The following is a 27,912-nucleotide window of genomic DNA, read 5'->3' as shown; positions in this document are numbered from 1 at the left end:
CGGACTTCCTCTTCCTCCCTCTCTTTCCTTTTCCTCTCGGGAATTTTCTCTCCCTTCTTTCGTTCTCCACCCCCACCCCCCGCCCCCCGCCTCGCTTTTCCCTTCCCTTCTCTCCTTTAACTGCTTTCTCCATTGTCACGGTCTGTTTACTTATCTACTTGTTTATTCGTTTAATATTGTCACTGTTGATTAAAATATTTCCCAGTGCTTCCTTTTTTAAAAACCTCGCGAGTTGAATATTTTGTATTTTTGGCTTTAGACAAAAATAATTAAATCCAGTGTGAATAGCCGCAGCCTGCTTTAGTTTGTGTGTCAAAGGCCCTTTGGGGGGGGAAATGGTTTTGTTGCGGGCGGGTCGGCTTCTTGCTGTTACAGTCGCAGTCCTGCTCCGGGGATCCCGACTCCGGTCCGGAACCAACATTATGAGGGTCGCGGACGTCGCCGGACTGGTTTTCCTGCGAAGCCTAGTCGCTGGTTCCTTTCAGGGTTCCCGTCAGCGCGCATGCGCTACCTGCGCTTCGCCGCTCCCGCCTCGGGCTCGGGCTAGGGCTCCGGGATGTCCGCGTTGTGCGACCCTCCCGGGGCCCCAGGGCCTCCCGGGCCTGCCCCGGCCACCCACGGTCCCGCGCCGCTCAGGTAGTCAGAGCCCCTGGCATCTTCCCCCACCGCGCGGCCCTGCGCCGATCCCCAGCCTTCTCGGCAGAAACCCGGATCCTACCTCGAGAACTCGCGTCAGGGTTCTCAGAGATTCCTGGTCGGGTCTTCCCAGAACTCAAGGGGCTGCCGCGCCAAAACTCTGGGCTCCAGTGCCCGCCCTTCTAAGATCTCGGTCGTGCCTCCCCCTAACCCGCAGCGCCCCGTTATCCCAGATCCCGGCCTTGTTCTCACAGGAGTTGGGGATATCAGAACTCTTGGGAACCCAGCTGTCCTGCCCCTTTTAGAGCCGAGAGAACCCAGGGTCCCCTGACTTCATGGAGTCTCCCTGAGAACCCAGGCCCACAAAATGCTTCCCTCTAGCCTTTCCCTTGTCCTGCAACTAAGATACTCCCCCTTACCTTAGGGTGGTTTATTTATTTATTTAAGAAATCAAGGCACAGTCGGAGCCCTAGAGGATGCGGTCTTTGGCAGAAAAGGCAGTAAGAGGAAGGGGACTTTGCCTCTTCCCATAACACTGGCTTCTGAACCCCTACGACTGAAGCCATATGTTTTGGGAGGGGAAGAGGCTGAAAGGCAGACATTATTACCTTGTATGAACCCTGGGGATACCGTGGTTCCAAGGCACACTGAGAATGCTGGGAAGGTGGTGGTTGTTGATGTGGGGTCCAAGTGGTGTGTGCTTAGGATGCTTGCAGAATATGGGAGGAAACAGGTACTAGGAGGCCTTAACGAGGGTGCTTGTGTTTTGGGGGAAGGGCAGTAAAGTTGGAAAGGTGTTTTTAAAGCAGATGTTGTAGCCACACAAGGTATACTTACTCGATTCAATAAATACTTAATGGAGTGCTTTCCATATACCAGGCACCTCAGTAGAAGGGTATTCGGTGTTGAAGAGCACAGAAATGTTTACTGCCCTCTTGGAGCTTATAGTCTGATTACTTAACCTTGGTTTCTTTATCTGTAAAATGGGAACATAATGGTACCTACCTTATCGGGCTGTTGTCTGGATTGAAATAATACATATAAAGTACTTCAAGAGCACCTGAGGTGAGTTATCTAACATAGACATTATTGTTATTATTGAAAGAAAAATAGGTAGCATTTATTGGGTGATTAGTGGAAACTTGATATGGTGCATTAGTGCTTCACTTGCATTATCTTTTGAAGCACAGTTATCCCTGTTTTATGTGGAAAAAACCCGAAGCTCACAGAGGGAATGTAATGTGCCCACCATCTCCCAATACTCTAAGTCTGCTTCTCTTGCTTTCTTTTCAGTGCTCAAGAGCTGTCCCAGGAAATCAAGGCTTTTCTGACTGGCGTGGACCCTATTCTGGGCCACCAACTCTCGGCCCGGGAACACGCTCGCTGTGGCCTTCTCCTGCTCCGCTCTTTGCCACCGGCTCGGGCCGCCGTGCTTGACCACTTGCGAGGCGTCTTTGATGAGAGCGTCCGGGCCCACCTGGCTGCCTTGGACGAAAGCCCTGTGGCTGGCCCCCCTCATCTCCGTCCACCCCCACCCTCCCACGTCCCTGCTGGGGGACCTGGTCTAGAAGATGTGGTGCAGGAAGTGCAGCAGGTGCTGTCTGAGTTCATCCGGGCCAACCCGAAGGCCTGGGCACCTGTGATTAGCGCGTGGTCCATTGACCTCATGGGGCAGCTGAGCAGCACATACTCAGGCCAGCACCAGCGCGTGCCCCATGCCACTGGCTCCCTCAACGAATTGCTGCAGCTGTGGATGGGCTGCCGGGCCACCCGCACGTTAATGGACATCTATGTTCAGTGTCTCTCAGCTCTCATTGGTAGTTGCCCAGATGCCTGCGTGGATGCCTTGCTGGATACCTCTGTCCAGCATTCCCCACACTTCGACTGGGTTGTGGCCCATATTGGCTCCTCTTTTCCTGGCACCATCATCTCCCGAGTTCTCTCCTGTGGCCTTAAGGATTTCTGTGTTCACGGTGGGGCTGGAGGCGGAGCTGGTGGCAGTGGTGGAAGCTCTTCTCAAACCCCCTCTATAGACCCCTTTCCTGGATCTCCTGCTATCCCTGGGGAGAAACGGGTGCCCAAGATTGCCTCAGTTGTAGGCATCCTAGGGCACCTGGCCTCCCGCCACGGAGACAGCATCCGACGGGAGCTTCTGCGAATGTTCCATGATAGCCTGGCAGGGGGCACTGGGGGCCGGAGTGGGGACCCCTCCCTTCAGGCCACAGTTCCCTTCCTACTGCAGCTGGCGGTCATGTCACCAGCTTTGCTGGGCACGGTCTCTGGAGAGCTGGTGGACTGCCTTAAGCCCCCAGCCGTGCTGAGCCAGCTGCAGCAGCACCTGCAGGGATTCCCCCGAGAGGAGCTGGACAACATGCTGAACCTGGCTGTGCACCTGGTGAGCCAGGCCTCTGGGGCAGGTGCCTACCGCCTGTTGCAGTTCCTGGTGGACACAGCCATGCCTGCCTCAGTCATTACCACCCAAGGCCTGGCTGTGCCAGACACTGTGCGTGAGGCCTGTGACCGGCTGATCCAGCTGCTGCTTCTGCACTTGCAAAAACTGGTTCATCACCGGGGAGGGTCTCCTGGGGAAGGGGTGCTGGGTCCGCCCCCACCCCCCCGCCCTGTGCCCTTTCTAGATGCGCTAAGAAACCACGTCGGAGAGCTGTGTGGAGAGACATTACGATTGGAACGGAAGCGCTTCCTCTGGCAACACCAGCTCCTGGGCCTGCTGTCTGTCTATACTCGGCCTAGCTGTGGACCTGAGGCCTTAGGCCATCTCCTGAGCCGGGCCCGAAGCCCTGAAGAATTGAGTCTGGCCACCCAATTATATGCGGGGCTGGTGGTCAGTCTGTCTGGCCTCCTGCCTCTGGCTTTCCGAAGCTGCCTGGCTCGGGTGCACGCAGGGACTTTGCAGCCTCCCTTCACTGCTCGGTTCCTGCGCAACTTGGCACTGCTAGTCGGGTGGGAACAGCAGGGTGGTGAGGGCCCTGCAGCCCTAGGGGCCCGGTTTGGGGAGTCTGCATCAGCCCATTTGTCTGACCTGGCTCCTCTCCTGCTACATCCTGAGGAGGAAGTAGCTGAAGCTGCTGCCTCCCTCCTGGCCATTTGTCCCTTTCCTCAAGAAGCCCTGTCCCCCTCCCAACTCCTGGGACTGGTGAGAGCTGGAGTGCATCGCTTCTTTGCCTCTCTGAGGCTGCATGGCCCCCCAGGTGTGGCTTCGGCCTCTCAGCTTCTTACCCGCCTCTCTCAGACCTCTCCAGCTGGGCTCAAGGCTGTCTTGCAGCTGCTAGTCGAGGGAGCCTTACATCGGGGCAACACAGAACTGTTTGGAGGGGAAGTGGATAGGGACAACGAGACTCTTTCAGTTGTCTCCGCTCCTTTGGCTTCTGCCTCCCTGTTGGACACAAACCGGCGGCACACTGCAGCTGTGCCAGGTCCTGGAGGGATTTGGTCAGTTTTCCACGCTGGAGTCATCGGTCGTGGCCTAAAGCCACCCAAGTTTGTGCAGTCGCGAGATCAGCAGGAAGTGATCTATAACACCCAGAGCCTCCTCAGCCTCCTGGTGCACTGCTGCAGTGCCCCCGGGGGGACTGAATGTGGGGGCTGCTGGGAGACTCCCACCCTGAGCCCGGAGGCAGCCAAAGCAGTGGCAGTGACGTTAGTGGAGAGTGTGTGTCCTGATGCAGCTGGTGCTGAGCTAGCCTGGCCCCCTGAAGAGCATGCCCGGGCCACCGTGGAGCGGGATCTCCGCATTGGCCGGCGCTTCCGGGAACAGCCCCTGCTCTTTGAGCTGTTAAAGCTGGTAGCAGCTGCTCCCCCAGCCCTGTGCTACTGCTCCGTGCTCCTGCGGGGGCTACTGGCCGCCCTCTTGGGTCATTGGGAAGCCTCTCGCCACCCTGATACAGCTCACTCCCCTTGGCACCTGGAGGCATCCTGCACCCTGGTAGCAGTCATGGCTGAGGGGAGCCTCCTGCCACCAGCCCTGGGGAATATGCACGAGGTATTTAGCCAACTGGCACCTTTCGAAGTGCGTCTGCTGCTGCTCAGTGTCTGGGGCTTTCTCCGGGAGCATGGGCCATTGCCCCAGAAATTCATCTTCCAGTCAGAGCGTGGTCGCTTCATCCGGGACTTCTCCAGGGAGGGTGGGGGTGAGGGTGGACCCCATCTCGCGGTTCTGCACAGTGTCCTCCACCGCAACATTGACCGCTTGGGGCTTTTCTCTGGCCGTTTCCAGGCACCTTCACCGTCCACTCTCCTTCGGCAGGGGACATAGCCTTTTCCATGATTCGGAAGCCAAGGGACGTTAAGCAGTGAGAGAGAGGGGGGGCTAAGGTGCTGCAGAAAGGTGGAGGTTTCTCTTCTAAACCTTGGCCTAAAGAGCGGTGTCACTTTTTCTCCCCCGCCTTTTTTTCTAAATAAAATTTACCGAGTTGAGAAAAGCAGAGTCCAGTGCCTCTGTCTGATGCTTAAGAGCTGGCAAAGTCGGACAGCGCCTGGCTCTGAACAATCCCGCCCCCGCCATGAGGCCACGCCCCTGGCCCCGCCTTCCGCGGGTATTTATTGTGTGCGCTCTGCCAATGGGGTAGCCGCCCGGCCGTTGTGTGGCCGGGCCAATCAGAAGGCCGGAAGGGGCGGGCGCTAAGATACGTGGCTCAACGCGCGCGGGGGGAGGGGAGGCTTGGGGTCAAGGAGCAAACCCGGCACAAGATGGCGGCGGTAGCGGCAGTGGCGGCGCGTAGGAGGCGGTGAGGAGCCCGGAATCCCGGGGCACGCCCTGGACGCCCCCAGGCCCCCCAAGCCCCATATCTCTCTTTCCTGTATGTCCTCCTAAAACTCTGTCACTCACGGCCTCGTGAGCACCCTTTGTCTCTCTGGAGGCGGCCTCAGTCGCCCCCAGTTTCCTCGCGGTAGATCCGCGCGGCGTTGGGGGCCCTTGCTTCTGGGGCTTCCCGCTCCAGCCCGGCGGCTTAAGAGGGCTGCAGCCGTTTGCTCTTCTTGGCTTTGGCCGCTCGCAGCCGTCCCCCCTCGCTTGGCGGCTCGCGGCGGTTAACGCTGCCGCCTCCTTCCTGCAGTGCGCGGGGCCATCGGGGCGGGGGGCGAAACGCGGCCCGGCCTCCGGGAACGCAGCCTGCTGCCCCGCGGGCCCCTCAGCCGGGAAGCACCGCGGCTTGCTGTCCGGCCTGCACTACCTTTCTTGCCCTACCCCCCAGAGTCCCGGACCCTGCTCTGCCCTGCCCTTGTCTTCACGTGGACACCAACCCTGGCTTGTTCGGTATTCACGGTCGCTGGGCACGTTAACTTCACGGTCTGCCTGGATGATGGTGCTCAAACACAACATGCAATCGAATAGTTTGGTCTGCGCTCTCGAGTTTATATTACAAAAAAACCAAAAAACAAAAACGGTTCAAAACAATCACCAGCGCCACAAAGCGTTTACCCGGACCTAACGGATATACCGGGGTGGGAGAGGCATGTACTGTCAACCAGCAGTGAAAAAAAGATTGGACTGTAAACTCAACTCTCTGGAAGCCTGTGATCTGAAACAATAAACGGGTGCATCTTACCCTGTGGCTCATTCCTGACTTTGGCTTGTGACCGCCTCTTGCTCTGGGGCGTTCAAGGCATCCCTGAGTACATAGAGCCTTCCAACAGGTCACCTTTGAAAGATCTTTTAGAAATCCTATCCTCATTGGCGTTTCTCCAAGCCCATTTTATAGATTGTGCAAATTGTACTCCAGAGGGTATTTAAGTCTGATTACTGCTGCTCTGGGCAGGTAGACCTGGGGTCAGTGGTGTAGTGTGCCTGCTGCAGTCACTCCTCAAGACTTGGGCCCCAAACCTTGCTATTGAATTTTCTAGTAGCATTTCTTCTGCTGGTTTTGCTACTGATTATTCCTGGTTGGCCTATCAAACCACAGCGCCTGGTGGTTTCCTCACTTTTCTGTGTGGCCTGACTTCCTTTGCATATTCTTCTGGAACTGGAGGGCTTACTGTGTTGGGTGATTTCCTTTCTGGTGATTTTCCTTAGTTTAGGTTTCAAGCCAATATTGAGGCTAATGCTGGATACAATGTATATAGTAAGCCCTACTCTTTAGCTACCTTGTTAGCTAGTAGGTTGCAAACTTTTAAGGCTGAGAAGAAAAGGAATCATGTGTTTTCTCCCCTATTTGGAACACCTGCATCAGTCACTGGAAAGGATGTTTAAAATGCAGATTCCCGAACTCCGGGGATATGCACTTAATAAGTCCTGCAGGTAATTCTTAACAGACATAAAGTTTGAGAACCTCTGTTTAGGGTTTACTCAGAATGGGCGAACATATCTTTCAAACTAACTTGTTCAAATAAGCCTGTTAGTCCCTTTTCTGTCATTTGAGAGCACATTGGGGAAGTGACAATTTGTGGTAACCTTGGGGTAATGGTCCTTAATGACGCAGGCACTTTTCATAGGTTGTGTGCTGTATTGTGTATCGTGAAGTATGTGGGCCCCGGAGTCAGGCAGAGCTGAGTTCAGTCTCAATGTCACCCCTTATTAGCTTTTCAGTTTTGGATGGATCATCGAACCTATTATGCCTCAATTTTCCCATCTGGGAAAAACCCCAACCCTACATTCACAAAGAAAATAACGGAAAAAATGATAAAAGAGGTAGTGTGTATAAAGAAGTGGTTTTGAATGGTGGTTGCCCATTAGAGTTGTTTTGGGAAATTTAAAAAAACTGACGCCCTGCTTCGTGCCACTTCGGTCAGAATCGCTGGGAGCAAGACCCAGGTGTTGGCACTTTTAAAAACTGCAGGGAAAATTGAAAACTAGGGATATAGGCAGTTAGCCAGGCCCCCGGAGGAACATTAAGGCTCCGTACATGTAGCTGTTATTTTTTGTTTTTCAGGCTTAGGTAGTGGTAGTGGTGACTTATTTTGAAGATACAGGAGTAGACATCAGAGGACCAGTATGCCTAGGGTGCTGGGGATGTTAGGACTCTATTGTGATAGCAGGCTAGCTGAGGGTGCATCCTTAACATGTTCACCCTAGCTCCCCCTGAGGCCTTGCCCGTGGGAAGGCCTGGCTCGCTTTGTTTCTCTTTTCCTCACACGGCACCACCACTTCCCCCGGGACTGGCTGTTACTGCTCCTTTCCTCTGAGAGGCTGATGTAACCAGAGTCAACACCAGGGCCTCTGAAGGCCAAAGATCCTTTGTCCACTTCCTGTGCCTTTTGAAGGGAAGGTGTGAGCGAGCCAGCTCCTCACGCCTGACGCTTCACCCCATGTCCACTCTGCCTTCTTTTCTATTTAACCAGACTCTGTCTTTCTCCCCTTTTAGGGTTGTGGTGGGAAGGGGCCTTTACCTCAGGAGGTGGAGCCCTTTCTGACCTCTGTGCTGATCGTTGCCTCTTTGTCTTTTTTCTCCTCAGGTCTTGGACAGGTTTGGTACTCGCTTGTTTAGGTGTCTGTCTGGGAGTTACCCTTGCTGTGGATAGAAGCAACTTTAAGACCTGTGAAGAGAGTTCTTTCTGCAAGTATGATATTTCTTGGAGAGTGGGATGGAAACTGGGGTAATGTGGGAGGTGCTGTGGCAGATTGGGTAGCCTGGGGACACTTGAGGTGGTAGAGGGACCTAGGAACATCGGGGAACCCGGCCACCTTCCCATTTCGCTTGGCAGGAGGCAACGGAGCATACGGCCAGGCCTCTCTCCGTACCGAGCCTTGCTGGATTCTCTGCAACTTGGTCCTGATGCCCTCACAGTCCATCTGATCAACGAGGTCACCAAGGTCAGGGGAGAAAAGGAGGAGTGTGGTGGGGGTGGAGAAATGGCTAAGGGGTAATTCGGGAAAGGTGAACCTGTAGCCAGCCAACATGCTTTCCCAACTATCTTGGGATTTTATGAGGAATAAGGAGGAGACCCCTCAGGAGGGAGTGAGTTCAGAGGGCATTCTGTGGTGTAGCCCTCTCCCTTCCCCACATCCAGACCTCTGCCCCCACAGGTGTTGCTGGTGCTGGAGCTCCAAGGGCTTCAAAAGAACATGACTCGGATCAGGATTGATGAACTAGAGCCCCGGCGGCCCCGATACCGGGTGCCAGATGCATTGGTGGCTGATCCCCCTACAGCTCGGTAAATTTTTCCTGAGAAACCTATCCATTTCCGCATCCTCTTTCTCCTTCTTGATGCAACTTTATTTGACTTTCTTTTCTGCTTTTGGGTAACAGCTGACTAGCATCTTGCCACTCTCCTCAGCCTTGCTCCATTTCTCCCTCTGCTTTATGTATTTTCTCTTTCGCTTTTTGTCTTCTTTCATTCTGCAAACAGCTATTGCCTCCGTTTCTGTGCCAGGCCTGGGCTAGGTGCTGACGATGGGAGAGGAAATAAACAAGGCCCCAGGTCTTGCCCTCCAGCATTATGTCTGTGTGGTTGGTTCCTCCCTTACCTCTCCTTCTGATCACTTTTCTTTTTTTCTTTCTTTCTCCTCAGATACTCAGGATAGGATTACTCAAATTCTTGAGTCATGCCACACTGTCATTATGAGTATTCCGTGTATGGCTCTGTCTTTTTTTTAAGTTTGCTTATTTATTTTTTTTTTTTCAGTAATCTCTGTGCCCAATGTGGGGCTCAAAACCATGACCCCAAGATCAAGAGTCCCACGCTTTTCTGACAGAGCCAGCCAGGCACCCCGTGCATGGCTTTCTATTAAGTACTTAATTTACAATTTGATATGATGAACCTCCACGTTGTATACCCTTTACCCAACCCAACCATATACTTCTCCCTGTCCTGTGCCCCTGATCACCCCCACAGGTGATTGTTATTCTCAAGTTTATCATTCCCTTGTTTTTTTGTTCTTACAGTTGTATCGTGTATGTGTAAGAACATATGTACACAAACATATTTGTATTTACATGCCTAAGCCATAAATTATGTAGTTGTGTTTGGTTTTGAGTGTTACAGGGCAAGTAACTTAGTGAATGTGGGCTTCTGGAATTTCCTTTTTTTTTTTTTTTTTTAACATTTATTTATTTTTTTGGGGGAGAGAGGGAGCAAGTGCACATGTGCAGGAGAAGGGGCAGAAAGAAAGGGAGAGAGAGAATCCCAAGCAGGCTCCGTGCTGCCAGTATGGAGCCTGGCTTGGGGCTTGATCTTACAAACTGTGAGATCATGACCTGAGCCAAAATCAAGAGTCAGGTGCTCAACTGACTGATCCACCCAACTGCCCCTGGAATTTCCATTTTTTGCGTAACTTTATATAGCTCTGTTGCATGTAGCTTTAGAAATTCATGTTTACTGCTGTAGACTGTTAACGTATGAATATATCCCACCTCATTGATCCCTTCCTACATTCAGGGGCACTTGGGTTGTTCCCAGTATTTCTGCTATTCAGAGTGTTGGCGTGAGCACTCTTGTCCATGTCTCCTGTGTCCGTGTGCACGAGTTTCTCTTTGGGGCAGAGCTAGGAAAGGAGCCACAGAGTTGTAGAATGTGGAAAGACTGTTTTCCAAGGTAGAGCCGGAGCAACTGACAATTTACACTTCCACCAGCAGTATAGAAAAGGCCTCTTTGACCCACATCTTCTGCAACCCTTAATACTATTGGACTGAATTTTGGTTGATAGAATGGCTGTAGAATGATGCTGTGTGGTTTTCTTGGCTTTGTTGTCTTTCCCAGTTTTTTAGTGAGACTGAGCACCTCTGCACATGTCTATCTGTTCTGGTTTATAATTCTGTGAAACGCTAGTTCATAGTTCCGCTCATTCTCCTGTTGTTCATCCTTACTGATTTGTAGAAATTCATTAGTCTTTTTTTTTTCTTTTCTTTTTTTTTTTTTAAAGTAATCTCTGCACCCAACATGGGCTCAAACTCATAACCCCAAGATCAAGAGTCGCATACTCCACCGACTGAGCCAGCCAGGTGCCCCAGAAATTCATTAGTCTTTTTTTTTTTCTTTTTATGCTTATTTATTTATTTTGAGAGAGAGAGAGTGTGTGTGTATGCGCACGAAAGTGGGGAAGGAGAACAGAGAGAGGGAGAGGGACAATCTTAAGCAGGCTCTACAATGTCAGCATAGAGCTTGATGCGGGGCTCGATGCCATGAGCCATGAGATCATCCCCTGAGCCGAAATCAAGAATTGGATGCTTAACTGACTAAGTCACCCAGGAGCCCCATTCATTAGTCTTGTTCCTTTCTCACTTACCTGTATTGTAGCTCTATCCTTTTCCAGTTTGTAGCTTTTTACTCTCCTAAAGGTGTCTTGAAAAAAAATTTTTATTTTAGAATAGTTTTAGATCTGTAGTGCAAGGATCTTATGAGAGTTCTGGTATACCCTGCACTCCTCTTCCCCTGTTGTTAGTATTAATGCAGTACATTTGTCATCCCTGATGGCTTGATATCATTGTTACTAACTAAAGTCCATGTTTTGTTCAGATTTCCCTAGTTTTTATCTAATAAAAGTTTATCTAATAGTTTTTATCCTTTTTCCAGGATCCCACCTAGGATAACGTATTTAGTTGTCAAGTCTCCTTAGGCTTCTCTAGACTGGGACAGTTTTTCAAACTTTTCTTGGTTTGATGACATCTGAATGAGAAAATTTGGATTTGATAAGCAGGAATTCTGGATTTGAAATGTTGTCATGCATATCAATCTTTACTTTCTGGTGTTAGCACTTTCTAAGTTGTGTTTTCTGTTTTTTAACGTTTACTTTTGAGAGAGAGCATGTGCAAGCAGGGGAGGGGCAGAGAGAGAGGGGGACAGAGGATCTGAAGTGGGCTCTGTGAGATCATGACCTGAGCCGAAGTCGGACGCATAACTGATTGAGCCACCCAGGAGCCCTCTAAGTTGTGTTTATTTTTTATTTATTTTTTTGAGCGAGAGAGGGCTCGAGTGAGCGAGGGGCAGAGAGAGAAGGAGGGAGAGGGAAGTGGGGCTCACCCAAAGCGGGTCTCGAGCTTGCCCAGTGCAGGGCTTGACCTCACCTGAAGCGGGGCTCAAGCTCACCTAGTGAGGTGCTCACGCTCATGAACTGTGAGATCATGACCTGAGCCAAGGTTAGATGCTTAACCAACTGAGCCACCCAGGTGCCCCTAAGGTATGTTTAAATAATTCTCTATTTCAAAGTCAGAAAAAAAAAATTTTTTTTCAAGTTTACATCTTCTAAAAATTTTATCTCGGGGTGCCTGGCGAGCTCAGTCAGTAGAGCATGTGACTCTTGATCTCAGAGTCATGAGATCAAGCCCCACATTGGGTGTAGGGATTACTTTAAAAAAAAAGTTAAAGGGGCGCCTGGGTGGCGCAGTCGGTTAAGCGTCCGACTTCAGCCAGGTCACGATCTCGTGGTCCGTGAGTTCGAGCCCCGTGTCAGGCTCTGGACTGATGGCTCAGAGCCTGGAGCCTGCTTCCGATTCTGTGTCTCCCTCGCTCTCTGCCCCTCCCCCGTTCATGCTCTGTCTCTCTCTGTCCCAAAAATAAATAAACGTTGAAAAAAAAAAAAAAAAGTTAAAGAATCATAACCTGTCTGGAGTTGATATTAGTATCTAGTATGAGGTAGGAATATAGATAGTACCATTTTCTTCCTATTCCCAAAATGTTTTTCCTCCTTCACTATCGGATAGTCCTTTCCTCACCGAACTGCCATGCTACCTCTGTTACATTTGGAACTTCTACGTATGCTTGGGTCCGTTGCCCAGCGCTTAGTTGATTCCTTTGATTTGTCCATCCTTGGCACTGTCCCCACACGCCTATAGCCCTTCGCAGGTCCCCTCTCTTCTGAAGTGTTGTGACTACTTTTGATCCTTTGCACTTCCTTGTATCCCTTCTGATCTCTTTCCCAGGCTTTCTGTCTCTGGCCGTGACGACAACAGTGTGGAGCTTACTGTGGCTGAGGGACCCTATAAAATCATCTTGACGGCGCGGCCCTTCCGCCTTGACCTGCTAGAGGACCGCAGCCTTCTGCTCAGTGTCAATGCCCGAGGACTCTTGGATTTTGAGCACCAGAGGGCCCCCAGGGTCCCGTGAGTACGGGGCCTGGGACCGGAAGGGACCTGGTGTAAAAGAGCCTAGGGGTGTGGTGGGTTTGGCACTGGTTCCCTGGGAGGGAACAGGGTGGCAGGACCACCAGGTAGGGGGTGGGGGCTGGGAGAAGCTGACTCTCAGGGAGGGTAGGAAGCAGACCCGGGTCACAGTTTTCTCCGTTTCCTGTACAGACCAGGAGGCAAGTCAATTTTGTCCCTGAGCTGTACCCTGGGCACCTGCTCTGGGAGGCCTGCCTGGGTCTGCCTTTTCCTCCTTCCCCTCTCACACCATCACATTTCCCAGATTTATTTTCTTCCTTTTTTTGTTTTTTTTGTTTTTGTTTTTGTTTTTGTTTTTGTTTTGTTTTGTTTTGTTTTGTTTTGTTTTGTTTCTTTTCCCCCCACCCCCCCATCTCTGGAAGTTTGTCGACTGAAACTCACTTTTATGTTTCTGTTTTTGTGTTGGTTTTGTGCCTCCTTTCCCCCTTCCCTACCCATCTCCTCCTGCCCCAGTTTCTCGGATAAAGTTAGTGTCACGCTCGGTAGCATTTGGGATAAGATCAAGAACCTTTTCTCTAGGTAAATCCATGGCCACTGGTACTGTATCTGTTCCTCTGCCCTTACCTGCCCTTTACTCTGGCCCCCAAGGGAAGGTGCCCCAGACCTTCCCATGCCCCACCCTGCCCTCACCCTTCTTTCCCCAGGTATGTGGGTATCTGGTCACTTTTCCCTGTTCCCTTGGCTGGGAGCCCCCTGGGAGAAGGAAGATGAAATGCTGGAAGTCCTTGAGGAATGTAGGCAGCTTCTTGCTTTGCCAAGGGGTGGAGAGATACTGTCTGTTGCTGGGGTTTCTGGCTCTCAGCTGGGGCGCACTGAGGCTCTAGGTAGAGCTGCTTGCCAGCTGCCCTTGAAAGCATTCTTTGGCAGAACCTCTTGTTTGAGTCCCTGCATATATCCGTAGAGGCTTGACCATGGTACGACCCACTTGCCTTTGTAAAACCCTGGTGTCAGGCCAAGAGGCCCGGTGACAGTAGTTGGGGCCAGAGTCTCGGAGGCAGCATAGCCAGCACTGGCATTCCCAATGCAGGCACTGGAGCCATCCTGCCTGTCTCTTCTGGAAGTGGGCAGAGGCTGGGGATTTGGTCCTGTGTGTGGAAGGCCCCTCCTGGTGGCATTTACTCATCTCCCTTCCTCATTTCTCTCCCCGTCCTTGGCACATTTATCTGCTCGCTGGGGTCCCTCACCAAGCTTTAACATTCAGTCCCTTCCTCCAATGCCTTCGTTCCTTTGGACCCTTGGCTCTCTATTCCCTTACCCCTCCTTCCACTAGCCCCTCGTCCCTGCCCCCTCTGGATTGGAGCAGACAGCTCTCCTACCTTCCAGGCAAGGATCAAAAGACCCAGCTGAGGGTGGTGGGGACCAGCCCGAGGAAACGCCCGGGGACGGTGACAAGGCAAGTCGGTGGGCCAGGTGGTTGGGGCACAGGGCTGGCCGGGAGGCTGGAGGGGAAAGGCCCACAGGAAATTTGAGCTCAGTCTCCTCATCGGAGATGGAATTTAGAAAAGGGTGGGGGAAGAGAGAGCTCTGTGTGATTGGAGGTGGTCTGCTTTCCTCCTCACAGCCAGAGGAGACCCAGGGGAAGGCAGAGAAAGATGAGCCAGGAGCCTGGGAGGAGACATTCAAAACCCACTCTGACAGCAAGCCATATGGTGAGGGACTGCAAGAGCCTTGGGCAGGGATGCAGGGACTCCTTGTCAAACGGGAGCTCTGGAGCCCAGTTTTTGCTTTCCTTCCAGGCCCCACGTCTGTGGGTTTGGACTTCTCTCTGCCAGGCATGGAGCATGTGTATGGGATCCCTGAGCATGCTGAAAACCTGCGGCTGAAGGTCACTGAGTGAGTCCCATGGTGACACCAGGACATGGAGGGGAGGGGAGAGAGAGGTCGGAAGTTGAGGCTGTGGGGTGGTGTCCATGCAGTTTGGATACTCCAGGCAAGCATGAACCACTTCCTGAGGCCAGATCTCCTTGGTGATCAGAAAATTCTTCAAGTAAGGATAGAGGAACGAGTTCTTATTACTCACCTATGTCTGTGGGGTGGAGGTTGTGGGTGCCACAGCCTAAGGCCAGTCTGTCTGTCTGCCTTCAGGGGTGGGGAGCCGTATCGCCTCTACAATTTGGATGTATTCCAGTATGAGCTCTACAACCCCATGGCCTTGTATGGGTCTGTGCCTGTGCTCCTGGCACATAGCCCTCATCGAGACTTGGGCATCTTCTGGCTCAATGCCGCAGAGACCTGGGTTGACATATCTTCTAACACTGCAGGGAAGGTGAGCGTGCAGGCGGGGACCAATGAGTGTATCATCAGGCCTGAGACAAACGGGTGTGCTAGGGCATTTGCTTTAAAGAGGCTGGCGGGAGGCCCACAGGGGTACCTGTTTGGGGACTGCAACGGAGAAGAGGCCCTTGGCCTTGGGAGCAGCATGTGAATTCCCCAGTAATTTCCAGAAAACACATACTAATGGGGAAGGTATTGCCCTTTCTGCACTTACTGTTGGTACATTTCTTATTGACTCCACATCACGTACTAGATACTTTCCTAGGTGCTGGGAATGTATTGCTCATTGAGGTAGGAAAGGTCCTCGCTGTCAGGGTGGAAGACAGACGTTAGACATGTAACAAGGCAGGGGAGTTCAGTGGTGGTAAGTGCTGGGAAGGAAATGCAGTGGTCACATGCTGGGGATGGGGACAGTGCTGCTTTTATGGTGTGGTCCGGGAAAGCCTTACTGAGGAGGTGACCCTTCACCTCAGCCCAGAGTGACTTGTTAGGAGCCAGCTGTGTGAGGATTCTGAGAACGTTGGCTTTGTCGCCGGGTCAAGGAAGAAGAGGGTAGGTGTTAGACCTGTGTCTGTGGTTCCCTCTGTAGACCCTGTTTGGGAAGATGCTAGACTACCTGCAGGGCTCTGGGGAGACCCCGCAGACAGATGTCCGCTGGATGTCAGAGAGTGGCATCATTGATGTCTTCCTGCTGCTTGGGCCCTCTGTGTCTGATGTGTTCCGGCAGTATGCCAGCCTCACAGGTACGCGCGTCCCCTCTCTGCCAGCCAGCAGCCTCCTTTGCTGGCCCTTGTCTTCTTGAAAGGGATGACTGCGTTTTCAAAAATCCTGTGCCTCAGCCTACTTCCTAGCTCCACACCCTTCGCTTTCTGTCTAGTTGACAAACTTCCCTCGATTTCTGGGTGTTCCCATTGGCCCCGGGTTGGGCCTGACCCCACTGTGACCCCCATGCCTGCAGGGACCCAGGCATTGCCCCCGCTCTTCTCCCTCGGCTACCACCAGAGCCGCTGGAACTATCGGGATGAGGCCGATGTGCTGGAAGTCGATCAGGGCTTCGATGATCACAACCTGCCCTGTGATGTCATTTGGCTGGACATCGAGCATGCTGATGGCAAGCGGTACTTCACCTGGGATCCCAGCCGTTTCCCCCAGCCCCTTACCATGCTCGAACACTTGGCCTCCAAGAGGCGGAAGGTAAGAGGACTGTGGCCATGCTTAGTCTTCTCAGGCACAGCAGCCCTGGAGAGTTCTGAGCGCCCGTGTTCCTTGCCCGCAGCTGGTGACCATTGTGGACCCCCACATCAAGGTGGACTCCGGCTACCGCGTACACGAAGAGTTGCAGAACCGGGGTCTGTATGTTAAAACCCGGGATGGCTCTGACTACGAGGGCTGGTGCTGGCCAGGTAGGTGGGCCTAGAGTTGAGGGAGAGGCTGTCGCGAAACCAGGGAGTTAGGATGGTAGCCATTTTGCCCCTTGCAGGTTGACAGCCACCCTTAACTTGTCCTAGGCGCAGCTGGTTACCCTGACTTTACCAATCCCACGATGAGGGCCTGGTGGGCTAACATGTTCAGCTTTGACAATTATGAGGTACGCCAGCCCCTCCCCTCCCCGCGTCTGTCTTTCCCACCCTGCCTCCGTGAGTCTTGTCATTCTCCGCTGGCCAGCCCTGCTGTGGTTGGCTGCCTATATTTATCCCGAGGCTTGATCCTGGGAGGACCCTGAGAAGGGCTTCTTTTGCATTCCTAGGAGTTCTTTCATAGTTTGTCATCTTTCTCTCCTTTGTCTTTCTGACCCTATTTCTGCCTTGTGTACTTAGGGCTCAGCTCCCAACCTCTATGTCTGGAATGATATGAACGAACCATCTGTGTTCAATGGTCCTGAGGTTACCATGCTCAAGGATGCGCAACATTATGGGGGCTGGGAGCACCGAGACGTGCATAACATCTATGGCTTCTATGTGGTAAGAGGCTGAGTGAGGAGGGCCTGAGGGTCGGGGAACTCGCACCAGATGACGGCAGGCTTTTTGCTCCTCACCACCCGTCCTCTTCTGTCTCCACCCAGCACATGGCGACTGCAGAGGGGCTTGTGCTGCGCTCTGGGGGCCTAGAGCGCCCCTTTGTCCTGAGCAGGGCTTTCTTCGCCGGCTCCCAGCGTTTCGGTAAGACTTGGAGAACAGAGCTGTGGCAGAGGGTGTGAAGGCCAGATTGGAAGAGTGACGCGCCAAGGCCTGCTTCTCCGAGCAGTCCATCCACACAGCTGTCCTCCGAGAACAGCGCACCGCATCCCCCACCCCGCTGTCCCTGGCACTCAAAGGGAACCAGATATCGGGGGTCCTGTCCCCTTTCAAGTGCTTTTGTGCATTTTGCCGTGCCTTCCTCAACAGGACCCTGGGGGCCCTAGAGCGGACGTGGCAGGTCGGAAGAGTCAGCTGTATGAAAAGCGGAGCCCTTCACTGTCTGCAAACTCCATCTCCCTGTCTTCCTTAGGAGCTGTGTGGACAGGGGACAACACTGCTGAATGGGACCATTTGAAGATCTCTATCCCTATGTGTCTCAGCTTGGGGCTGGTGGGACTTTCCTTCTGCGGAGGTGAGAGGGGGAGGAATTGGGGGTCTTGGTCTGGTGGGAGAGGAGCAAGGAGAGGGCGCAGGACCCAGGCGTGAACAGAGCAAGCTGAGGGTCCAGGGTGGGGCCCGGGGGAGCTCCTTCGGCAGCAGCCCTCCTTCACCCCCTTTCCCAACCTGCTTCCTCCCTCCCCTTTCTTAGCGGATGTGGGCGGTTTCTTCAAAAATCCGGAGCCGGAGCTCCTTGTGCGCTGGTACCAGATGGGTGCCTACCAGCCATTCTTCCGGGCACACGCACACTTGGACACTGGGCGGCGAGAGCCCTGGCTGTTACCTACCCAGTACCATGACATAATCCGAGATGCCTTGGGCCAGCGGTATTCCTTGCTGCCCTTCTGGTACACTCTCTTCTATCAGGCTCATCGTGAAGGCATTCCTGTCATGAGGTAAGGCATTCAGCTGGGTCTGTGTAGAGTGGGCCGAGGTGGCTGAGGGACAGTGGGGACTGGGTTCCATCTCTGGGCGTCTCTTGTCACCCACCAGGGCCTTATAAAAGAGGGAAACTCTCGGGGCGCCTGGGTGGCTCAGTCGGTTGGGCGTCCGACTTCAGCTCAGGTCACGATCTCGCGGTCTGTGGGTTCGAGCCCCGCGTCGGGCTCTGGGCTGATGGCTCAGAGCCTGGAGCCTGCTTCCGATTCTGTGTCTCCCTCTCTCTCTGCCCCTCCTCCGTTCATGCTCTGTGTCTGTCTGTCTCAAAAATAAATAAACGTTAAAAAAAAAAAAAAAAAGGGAAACTCTGGTTTCAAGGTCAAGAGTAAGAAAAGAATAAAGGGGATGAGTAGCAGTAAACATTACTGCCAGGCGTTGTTCATCGCTATCCCCAGAGGCTGAACCAAGGCAGACGAGTCCTTCTGTCCTTGGGAGCAAGACAGACGGACGTATGCAAATATACAAATCAGAAAATTGCCAGCAGTGCTCTTTGAAAAAATAGAACAGGGATATGGAATTAATTTCTACAAATGGCCTTCTTAAGAAGAAGGGCATGTGAGAGGTGGCCTGACTAATGAAGAAGATGGCCTGTGACCTCAAGGCAGAATGTTCTCACCGAGGAGGCTGCAAGTGCAGAAATTGTACAGTGGCAATGAGTTTGTTGTGTTCCAGGAATAGAAAGCCTTGTGTGTCTCAGGGTAAGGAACTGGAGGGAGAGGTAGAAGATGATATGGGAGAGGAAAATTTCACCTGACCCAGGACGACAAAATGGCCACTGGAGAGTTGTGGGGAGAATGTTTCAAGATGGGACAGGGGAGGAGGAGGCAAGGAGATGGGTTAGCAAGTTCAATGACTAGCCCCAGGGTAGGGTGCATAGCCGAGGCCTTCAGGTCAGTTGGGCTGTCTGGTTGCAAGCTCCTGGGTTGTGCTGTTCTTTCCTCCAGGTCCTGGGGCAGCATCTTTGACATCTGCCAAGACAGCAGGTGTCTTCCTTTCTTGTCTTGCTTCCTCCCTAGGCCCCTGTGGGTGCATTATCCTCAGGATGTGACCACCTTCGGTATAGATGATCAGTTCCTGCTTGGTAAGAAACGGGGAGGGCAGATGATGGTGGGTTGGGATAGGGCTGAGCAGTGAGCACCTGTGGTGGGGGGTGGGGGGTGGGGGGTGGCTGTAGACGCCCAGGAAGGGAGGAGTGAGTGAGGCTGGGCAGGCGTTCTGGTGCTCCCTGTCTGGGAACCGACCCCCTCAGTTCACAGTTGATTCTGGTGTGTCTTAGGGGATGCGTTACTGGTTCACCCCGTATCAGACTCCGGGGCTCATGGCGTGCAGGTCTATCTGCCTGGCCAAGGGGAGGTGAGTTAAGGAAGAAAGGGTGTGGTGGGGAAAGGTGGTAGAGGCCAAAGAGGGTAAATGGGATGGGGGCCCTGTGTGGTGAGTGACCAAGTATCTCTCCTGCCACCCACAGGTGTGGTATGACACTCAGAGCTACCAGAAGCACTATGGTCCCCAGACCCTGTACCTGCCTGTCACTCTAAGCAGTGTGAGTATGCCCAGCCCAACTGCCAGCTCCATCTGTCTGTAAGTTTCCAGAAGGAGAGAGTGTGTGCTTCAGGGTCTAGGACTTAAGTGGGCACAGATGGGGAAGAGCAAGAGCCACTGCAGTGCCCGACATACTGCAGGGCCCAAGATTGGACAGTGGGGCAACTTTATCCCAGCGCTGCTCTCGCCCTAGATCCCCGTGTTCCAGCGTGGAGGGACCATTATCCCCCGATGGATGCGGGTGCGGCGCTCTTCCGACTGCATGAAGGAGGACCCCATCACCCTTTTTGTTGCTCTCAGTCCCCAGGTGAGCACACGGACAGGGAGCCCCCTCAGCCCTCTGCTCCCTTACCGGGCTTCAGTCCCCCGGGGGGTGCCCCTCACTCCCTCTTGGGCCCCGGCTTTCATCCGTCCTACCCCCTGCTCAGGGTACCGCCCAAGGAGAGCTGTTTCTAGATGATGGGCACACGTTCAACTATCAGACTCGCCATGAGTTCCTGCTACGTCGGTTCTCATTCTCTGGCAACACCCTGGTCTCCAGGTAACGAAGTGCCCATTCTTCCTTGGTAGCCTCGGGGATGCTCACCGCACATTGTACTCTTCTCTTGTATTATGACCTTGCGTATGACCTTGTTTAAGGTCTCGTCCTTCCTTCTGCTCTGACATCCTTCTCCCTGATGGGCATTTGCTTTTGCTCCCTCTAGCTCAGCAGACCCCAGAGGCCACTTTGAGACACCCATCTGGATTGAGCGGGTGGTGATAATAGGGGCCGGAAAGCCAGCAGCCGTGGTACTCCAGACAAAAGGTGAAGAGCAAGGCTGGCCCCTGGGGTGGGGACAGAGGGGATGTAGGGGCAGGGCCAGGGACACCTTGCCCATAGCAAAGTAGTTGCTGTGCCATAACCTGTTGCTATAAGTGTGCCACTTTCTTTTTTTTCCACCAGGATCTCCCGAAAGCCGCCTGTCCTTCCAGCATGACCCTGAGACCTCTGTGTTGATCCTGCGCAAGCCTGGCATCAATGTGGCATCTGACTGGAGTATTCACCTGCGATAACCCAAGGGATGCCGGGGGGTGGGAGGGGTGCGGCGGTGATAAGAGTTCCTCTTCCTTCTGCCTTGGAGTGTGACCCTCCCCACACTTCACCTTTCTTATCTGAAGACCCAGATTCTGCCAACATCTGGGCAGGATGAGAAGCTGTCCCTGGGCTCTAACTTCCTCTTGTGATCTTCCGACCTCTCCCACCCCACTGACACCGTCTCCCTCCATTCCCCCAACACTCTGTTGCTCTAACTGGAGCACATTCACCTGTGAAGACCTGGGGACCACGAGGCCCTTGCTTTCTCTTTTCTTCCTTTCTTTTGGGGGCCCTGAATCCCCTCCAGACCCTCTTCATTCATACCTCTTGTGTGTTGATGCCGTTTCTTGGAAGAAGATGAGGGCAGTGAGCTTTAGGGCTCCTTTTCTCCTTCCCCTCCTCTCCCCACCAAACTGCTCTCCCTCCTTTTATTTCTTCCTCCTGATTCTTCTCTGTCAGCGCTCCCCTTTTTATGCCCCATTGATACACTGGGACCACCCCTTACCTGATAAGGGATGAATGGATCAAAGGAGTGAGGTTGCTGGAGAACATCCTCTTCCCTGTCACCCCAACCTTTCCTCTCCCTGATTGCTTCTAGAGCTGCTGCAGTTCTGACAGGGGCAGTTCTGTCTCCCCTGTCCCTTGGGGGAAAGAAGTTTCCACTCTTCTTTAAGAGGGGATGGGCATTAAACTTCTCTTGCCCCCTTTTTGTCCCCTTGAGGGGCATTCAAGATGGAGAAATCAGTTGTGGTTTCATTGAATCACGGTCACCTGTATTTATTGTTCCGAGAAGGCTGAGGGTGGGGGGAGATGATCATGTGTGCCCAGGGTTGGCCCGAAGCCCTGGGCGGGGGGTGGGACAGGACTAACTGGGGACAAGGGGGAATATTTGTGGCAATTTTTTTTACTTCCTCTTGGCCCCCAGCTGTGACAGGTTTTGATAAAAGGAGAAACAATAAAGAGATAAACCATAAATAACTGTTGGTGTCTGGATTCTAGTTCTGGCCTGAACCACAGACCCTTAGAAGAAGCCTGAGGGCCTGAGATTTTCATCTAGCTTCAGCATAGGCCTCATCAGTTCAGCAAAATGAGCAAGTGCAAGTGGTCTTCAACTTGCTAGAGGCCAGTATTTTCATAGAGGAGTCCGGCAAGGTCATCAGATTTTAGTAGGCCTAGTTAATGGTGGTGACCAGAGGGGCGCCTGCGTGGCTTCTTCGGTTAAGCATCTGACTTCCTCTCAGGTCATGATCTTGTGGTTCATGGGTTTGAGCCCCGTGTCAGGCTCTTGTGCTGACAGCTCAGACTGGAGCCTGCTTCAGATTCTGTCTCCCTCTCTCTGCCCCTCCCCCACTCACACTCTTTCACTCAAAATAAACGTTAAAAATATTTTTTTAATGGCCTCTGGGTGGCTCGGTTGAGGGTCCGACTTGATTCTGGCTCAGGTCATTATCTGGTTTGTGAATTCGACCCCTGCGTCGGGCTCAGCTCTGGCACTACAGAGCCTCTTTGAGATCTCCCTCTCTCTCTGCCCCTCCCTTGCTCGCACTCTCTCAAAAATAAATAATAATAATAAAAAAAAAATAGTGGTGACCAGAGCTGATGGGGTCCCTCTTGAATAGAAACAGCTATTTAGTCTGATGCTCTCACGAATTCCCCATTGTTTCAGTGATGGGAAATAGTTCTCTCCATTTTGTAGACTGACGACCAGTCTCAGATTATTTTATAAGAAACTAGAGGTTTTTTTGTTTTTTTTTTTTTTTTTTCAGGGAAAATGACTCCTTAGGAAGGCTTGTGCCTATGAATAGTTAGGGGATGTGTCCTTGGAATGCTCAGCTCAAGAAATACATATATTTTTATTTATTTTGAGAGCGCAAGTGGGACAGGGGCAGAGAGAGGGAGAGAATCCCAAGCAGGCCACACTGTCAGCCCAGAGCCCATGGCAGGGCTCAAACCACCAACTGTGAGATCACGACTTGAGCCAAAGTTGGACGCTTAACCATCAAGAACCACTTCCGATTTTTTGGGAGGTGGCCCACTGCCTTGCACCCCACTCCCTACTCCCCCCTATTGTCACCTGTTTAAGAAATGGTCAGAGGAAACAGTACAGATCTAGAAGGGGTAGCATACTGCATCATGGCAATTTCGCAGTTTTTGCCAACCTTGGTTACTTGTCTGTAAAATGGGGACAATACCACCTATGTCAGGATTCTAGTGAGGAATGCATGACAGACACCCAGAGCGCAGGCCTGGCACGTGAGAAGTCCCAGATTTCATTCATTCGTGTGACGAGTGTTTGTTAAACTGTTACTGGGTGCTGTGACTGATGAATGAATGAATGAAAATAAGGAGGAAATCTAGACACAGGGACTGGCGTTCAAGGGGAAGGTTTCAACGTCGCTCCCACCGGGCTTCTGACTGCCCGCCACGCGAGCGCGACACGCCGGATATGACGTCACCCACTCCCGTGGTTCCCAGAACTAGGCTGTGGGACCGGAAATTAACCCGGGGGGCGGTGTGCAGACTGACCGGAAGTGGGCACGGGCGGGCGCTGTCGGCCCCAGCTCCCGGGAGCCGGTGGAGAGGAGCGTGAGGAAGGCGGGACGCGGGGCGGGGCCGCTGCAGGGGCGGGGTCTGCAGGCTGGCGGGTGGGGGGCGGGGACCCCTCGTGTCCCCGGGACCCCGCCTGCCCGGGCGCCGGCGGCGGCACGGCCATGAAGCTGAAGCTGAAGAACGTGTTTCTCGCCTACTTCCTGGTGTCGATCGCCGGCCTCCTCTACGCGCTGGTGCAGCTCGGTGAGCGGGGCGGGGCGGGGGTGCGGCGGGCCCGTCCGAGGGCGCCAGCCGCCTTGCATCCCGCCCTGGGGATGAGCCCCCGCGCAGACACCATTCAGCCGGCTCGGCCCTCCGACAGCCCTCTGGGGCCGCCGGGCGCACTCCCCTCTCTAGAACGCACCGCGGCTTCCCACCGCACCTCGGATGAGATGCAGACTCCTTCCCAGAGTCCGCAAGGCCCCCGCATGATCTGTTGCCGTCCTCCTTTCCAACCCCATTTCCTTCCCCACTCGCTCGCTCTGCTCCGGCCACACAAGCTGCATGACAGTTTCTCGAAAAGCCCACGCTCACTGCTGCCTCAAGCTCTTAACCTGTTCCTTCTGGCTGCAGTGCTTTTCTCCCAGCTCTTTCCTGGCCGCCTCTTTCTCATCCTTCAGGTCTCAGCTCAAATGTCACCGCCTCAGAGAGGCCTTCCCTGACCACCTTAGCTAGATTAACTCTTCTTTTTTCTGGATTCTCTTTTATTCTCTATCTTAAATGTTTCCCTCGTGGCCCTTATCACAATTTGTAACGATTTTACTAATGTGTTTCTTTGCTCAGTGTCTGCCTCCTCCACTAAACTGAAAGCTCCGCGAAGGCAGGGACCATGTCTGCTTTACTCCCTGCTGGATCCCCAGCACCTAAGGCTGTGCCTTCTACCAGGAGCATTCAATAAATATTTATCCAATAACGGAATCAATGAATTTTATGAGTCTTTGGTTACATAGCCAAGGGAACAGATTGAATGTTGCCTCTTACTCGGAGATTTAGAGACCAGGCTTTGATCCTCAGGTATTTAAAAGACTGCCCTGTTTCAGGAGATTGACTTCTTTATGGCTCCAGAAGGCAACATTAGGACCAGCAGGTAGAAAGGATGGAGGCAGATGACCAGCTCGATATCGGAATGAAAGCTGCAACAGATGGAATGTATTGAAGTTGGAGAGGGCTGCTGATTGAGACCACCAGGGATGTAGAAGAGGCTGTTGGGGAAGTTGTCAGGAGATGACTGCACTGGCTAGGAGTTGAACGAGAAGGTTATGCCCCTCTGGGATGCTCAACGTGCTGTGTGTGGTTCTCTGCCCCCATCCCTGCTTCCTGGGACCAGGCCAGCCATGTGACTGCCTCCCTCCCCTGCGGGCAGCAGCAGAACAGCTTCGGCAGAAGGATCTGAGGATTTCCCAGCTGCAGGCTGATCTCCGTCGCCCACCCCCTGCCCCTGCCCAGCCCCCTGAACCTGAGGCCCTGCCTACTATCTATGTTGTTACCCCCACCTACGCCAGGTACGGGCTCTGGTACGCCCAGGAGGCCTGGCACTGGCCAGGAGGTGGGGGGTGGGGAGGAGTCTGGGGAGTCACCGGGCCAGGGGGTGTTTCTCAAACTAGGGCATGCCAAGTGACAGGATAAATGAGCCACATCTTTCCTCAAAGATGTGTGAGAAAATGGTTGTTTTTCCATTGAAATGGACAGGGGTACACTGTGAAATAGAATACACAGCTCCTGCCAAAGTTTAAGATAGAGCCATATAGTTTCAAAGAAACGTTGAGCTTGCCCGAGTTCACTCTCTCTCAGGGATCCTTTGGGGAGAAAGCTTGAGCTCCCCTGACTCAATTGAAATAGAAAAGGCCTTGGCCTTATGTCATACCAGTTACGCCAGCTGTGATTTACAGTGTGTTTACTCTCTACCAGGCACTGTGCTAAGGGCTCTCCTTTCTTTTTTTTTTTTTTTTAATTTTTAATGTTTATTTATTTCTGAGACAGAGAGAGACAGAGAATGAGTGGGGGAAGGGCAGAGAGAGAGAGAGAGAGGGAGACACAGAATCCGAAGCAGGCTCCAGGTTCTGAGCTGTCAGCGCAGAGCCCAACACGGGGCTCGAACTCATGAACTGCGAGATCATGACCTGAGCCGAAGTCGGGCGCTCAACCGACTGAGCCACCCAGGCACTCCTACTTTTTTTTTTTTAATTTTTTTTTTATTAAAATATAGCTTTATTATTGATACAAACCAACTGGGGAACATGGTTTTGGGTCTGTCGCTAAAGAGCCTACTAACTCCTCCCTGGAATCAGATGGCTGACCCATCTAGGCACAGCCAGCTGTCAACCCCGTCCCCTTACACACATGCAGCACCAACCCTGGGACGGACAGACTGATCTGAAGGATCAAGAAGCCTAGAAGGATAAACTGGGCCACACCTTCCCAGTTTCTTGTCTAAACTCTGGAAAATTCCCTGGAGTGGAAGGAGGCAAAGGACTCCTCTAAATACCTCTATCTGGAAACCCAAGCACAGGAGGAAGAGGACCTGGTCCTAAGGGTATTTTAGAAAGTCATTATAATTTAATCTTCAAGATGACATTGTTGTAAAGAACTGTCCATCCCATTTGATAGCAGAGGAAACAGGTTTGGGGAGATCTGACCCATTTCCCCCCAGTGTCTTACCTAATAAGTAACAGAACTGGCATTCAAACCCAGAGCTGATTCCAAAGCCTGTGCCCCTTAACGTGTAGTCTCCCACAGCCAGAGCCCTTGGGTTGAGGCGAGTGACAGACACGGGCTGTACGAACAGGGGAGGTGAATGAATGCAGTGTGAAATTGACAAGCGAGAAAAGGAGTTTGGATGTTGGCTGGGGAAAGACCGCGGGGGATACTAGAAGGGGCTCAGGAGAAGCTATGCATACTGGCTGGAGTGAGTAAACGGTGCCCACCCCTCGCCCTCCTCCTCTTCTCTCCCCCTGCAGGCTGGTGCAAAAAGCAGAGCTTGTGCGGCTGTCCCAGACGCTGAGCCTGGTGCCCCGGCTGCACTGGCTGCTGGTGGAGGATGCTGAAGGCCCCACCCCATTGGTCTCTGGGCTGCTGGCGGCCTCGGGCCTCCTCTTCACACACCTGGCAGTCCTCACCCCCAAGGCCCAGCGGCTCAGGGAGGGTGAGCCAGGCTGGGTTCGGCCCCGTGGTGTAGAACAACGGAACAGGGCCCTGGACTGGCTCCGGAGAGGAGGGGGCGCCGTCGGGGGAGAGAAGGACCCCCCCCCAGCCGGCACCCGGGGAGTCGTATACTTTGCTGATGATGACAACACCTACAGCCGGGAGCTCTTTGAAGAGGTGAGCACCGGAGGTTGGGGGGGGGGGGGGGAGGGGGGGCGGGGATCGGGAGAGAGGCCAGGCGGGGCAGCTTTGCCTGTTGCCCTGGTTACCAGTGTTGCTCTAGGCTGCTGTGTGAGGAGGGGGAGCAGTGGGCCAGAGTGACCCCAGCGGTTCTTCCTGCTGCTCCCTTGTCCCTGGGCCACCCCGTGTCTGTTTCGTCTCTTCTGACCTCTCATAGATGCGCTGGACCCGTGGTGTCTCAGTGTGGCCTGTGGGGCTGGTAGGCGGCCTGCGATTTGAGGGCCCTCGGGTACAGGATGGCCGGGTTGTGGGCTTCCACACGGCATGGGAGCCCAACAGGCCCTTTCCAGTGGATATGGCAGGATTCGCTGTTGCCCTGCCCTTGCTGTTGGCAAAGCCCAACGCCCAGTTTGATGCTACTGCTCCCCGGGGCCACCTGGAGAGCAGTCTCCTGAGCCACCTCGTGGATCCCAAGGACCTGGAGCCACGAGCTGCTAACTGCACTCGGGTAAGGGATGAAGGTGGGCAGAACTCCGGCTTTGGGATACGGCAAGGTGATGGGGGGGAAAGTGGGGGGGGCAAGGTGATTGGGGAGGAGGATCACAGGGTGGGCGTTTGAACCACAAGGGACCTTCCAGGGCCTGGACTCAACCTTGCCGACAACACTACTGCAGGGGAAGCTGGGAGCCAGGGAAGGAAAGCGGTCCCCTGGGCACCCATGTAGCACAGAGCGGGTGAGGGGCCTCTATTTTAGAGGCACTAAAGCCTCCTGCCATTCACGCTTTGGAGCGAACGCTGTGTGTGTAGAGGGGGTGAGTGGGTCCACTCCACACAGAGGGCCCAGTTCTAACCGAAAGCCTCCTGGGACAGGTTCTGGTGTGGCATACGCGGACGGAGAAGCCCAAGATGAAGCAGGAGGAGCAGTTGCAGCGGCAGGGCCGAGGCTCAGACCCAGCTGTCGAGGTGTGATGGCAGGCCCCACCCTGACTACCACCTCCTCAGGCACAGACCTGGCGGACTGGGCCCCTGGCCTGCCCAGGATCCGGTTTTCCTAGTCCTGACCCCTCAGAGCCGGGGCGGTGGCCCCTCTGCCCCCTCAGCCCCAGGGCACGGCCCAGCTGCTTCGCCCCTCCCCCAGCCTGCCATGTGGCACTGCCCACAGGCTGGGGACAAGCAGCCCTTGTATTGAGCCAGGTCAGCCCTGTCTGGGGCGGAGCAGAAGGACAGGCACTCAGGAGGGAGGGCTGCTGAGCAACCGGGCAACTCACTGGGGCTGGGCATGCCCTGGGGGGCTGGAGGAGCTGGGCTGGACCCTCCCCACCTGAGCATGCTGACCCCCTCTCCTACCTCCAGAATAAAAGATCTCAAGCTGGAG

At 53.6% G+C, this 27,912-nt stretch overlaps 3 protein-coding genes across 5 annotated transcripts; all 3 read left to right on the top strand.

Annotated features, from left to right (window-relative positions):
- The first annotated feature begins 482 nt into the window (after positions 1 to 482).
- INTS5 (integrator complex subunit 5) lies at positions 483 to 5,078 on the top strand. The gene is made up of 2 exons (XM_045485562.1): positions 483 to 636; positions 1,930 to 5,078. The coding sequence occupies exons 1-2, from the start codon at positions 557 to 559 to the stop codon at positions 4,907 to 4,909; spliced, it is 3,060 nt and encodes a 1,019-aa protein (XP_045341518.1). The 5' UTR covers positions 483 to 556; the 3' UTR covers positions 4,910 to 5,078.
- Positions 5,079 to 5,251: 173 nt separating this feature from the next.
- On the top strand, positions 5,252 to 21,602 carry GANAB (glucosidase II alpha subunit). 3 transcript variants are annotated; one of them, XM_045485563.1, is made up of 25 exons: positions 5,252 to 5,381; positions 8,044 to 8,148; positions 8,293 to 8,401; positions 8,615 to 8,742; positions 12,447 to 12,626; positions 13,140 to 13,205; positions 14,010 to 14,079; positions 14,248 to 14,335; positions 14,423 to 14,519; positions 14,772 to 14,952; positions 15,550 to 15,703; positions 15,919 to 16,154; positions 16,237 to 16,363; positions 16,469 to 16,548; positions 16,778 to 16,921; positions 17,023 to 17,119; positions 17,448 to 17,549; positions 17,727 to 17,970; positions 19,030 to 19,094; positions 19,290 to 19,366; positions 19,479 to 19,553; positions 19,746 to 19,859; positions 19,981 to 20,093; positions 20,257 to 20,357; positions 20,496 to 21,602. In XM_045485563.1, the coding sequence occupies exons 1-25, from the start codon at positions 5,344 to 5,346 to the stop codon at positions 20,603 to 20,605; spliced, it is 2,901 nt and encodes a 966-aa protein (XP_045341519.1). In that variant the 5' UTR covers positions 5,252 to 5,343; the 3' UTR covers positions 20,606 to 21,602. The 3 variants fall into 3 exon arrangements, with proteins under 3 accessions (XP_045341519.1, XP_045341520.1, XP_045341521.1); XM_045485564.1 differs by lacking the exon at positions 13,140 to 13,205; XM_045485565.1 differs by lacking the exons at positions 5,252 to 5,381; positions 8,293 to 8,401 and having other exon boundaries at positions 8,043 to 8,148.
- Positions 21,603 to 23,148: 1,546 nt separating this feature from the next.
- On the top strand, positions 23,149 to 27,911 carry B3GAT3 (beta-1,3-glucuronyltransferase 3). Its single transcript, XM_045485577.1, has 5 exons — positions 23,149 to 23,420; positions 24,544 to 24,718; positions 26,174 to 26,534; positions 26,755 to 27,045; positions 27,408 to 27,911. The coding sequence occupies exons 1-5, from the start codon at positions 23,339 to 23,341 to the stop codon at positions 27,504 to 27,506; spliced, it is 1,008 nt and encodes a 335-aa protein (XP_045341533.1). The 5' UTR covers positions 23,149 to 23,338; the 3' UTR covers positions 27,507 to 27,911.
- The last annotated feature ends 1 nt before the right edge of the window (position 27,912 follows it).

The sequence above is a fragment of the Leopardus geoffroyi genome, chromosome D1 (assembly GCF_018350155.1).
Source record: "Leopardus geoffroyi isolate Oge1 chromosome D1, O.geoffroyi_Oge1_pat1.0, whole genome shotgun sequence".
Lineage (NCBI taxonomy): Eukaryota > Metazoa > Chordata > Mammalia > Carnivora > Felidae > Leopardus > Leopardus geoffroyi.
Note: the sequence above shows the minus strand (reverse complement) of the source record. Positions and strands in the feature narration are given on the sequence as shown.

Bases quoted from the DNA above. Each gene is read 5' to 3' on its own strand.
- INTS5 (XM_045485562.1), top strand. From the start codon at position 557: ATGTCCGCGTTGTGCGACCCTCCCGGGGCCCCAGGGCCTCCCGGGCCT. The intron at 637-1,929 runs GTAGTCAGAGCC...CTTTCTTTTCAG, and splicing joins CACGGTCCCGCGCCGCTCAG to TGCTCAAGAGCTGTCCCAGG.
- GANAB (XM_045485563.1), top strand. From the start codon at position 5,344: ATGGCGGCGGTAGCGGCAGTGGCGGCGCGTAGGAGGCG. The intron at 16,922-17,022 runs GTAAGAGGCTGA...GTCTCCACCCAG, and splicing joins ACATCTATGGCTTCTATGTG to CACATGGCGACTGCAGAGGG. The intron at 17,971-19,029 runs GTAAGGCATTCA...CTTCCTCCCTAG, and splicing joins GAAGGCATTCCTGTCATGAG to GCCCCTGTGGGTGCATTATC.
- B3GAT3 (XM_045485577.1), top strand. From the start codon at position 23,339: ATGAAGCTGAAGCTGAAGAACGTGTTTCTCGCCTACTTCCTGGTGTCG. The intron at 24,719-26,173 runs GTACGGGCTCTG...CTCCCCCTGCAG, and splicing joins GTTACCCCCACCTACGCCAG to GCTGGTGCAAAAAGCAGAGC. The intron at 27,046-27,407 runs GTAAGGGATGAA...CTCCTGGGACAG, and splicing joins GAGCTGCTAACTGCACTCGG to GTTCTGGTGTGGCATACGCG.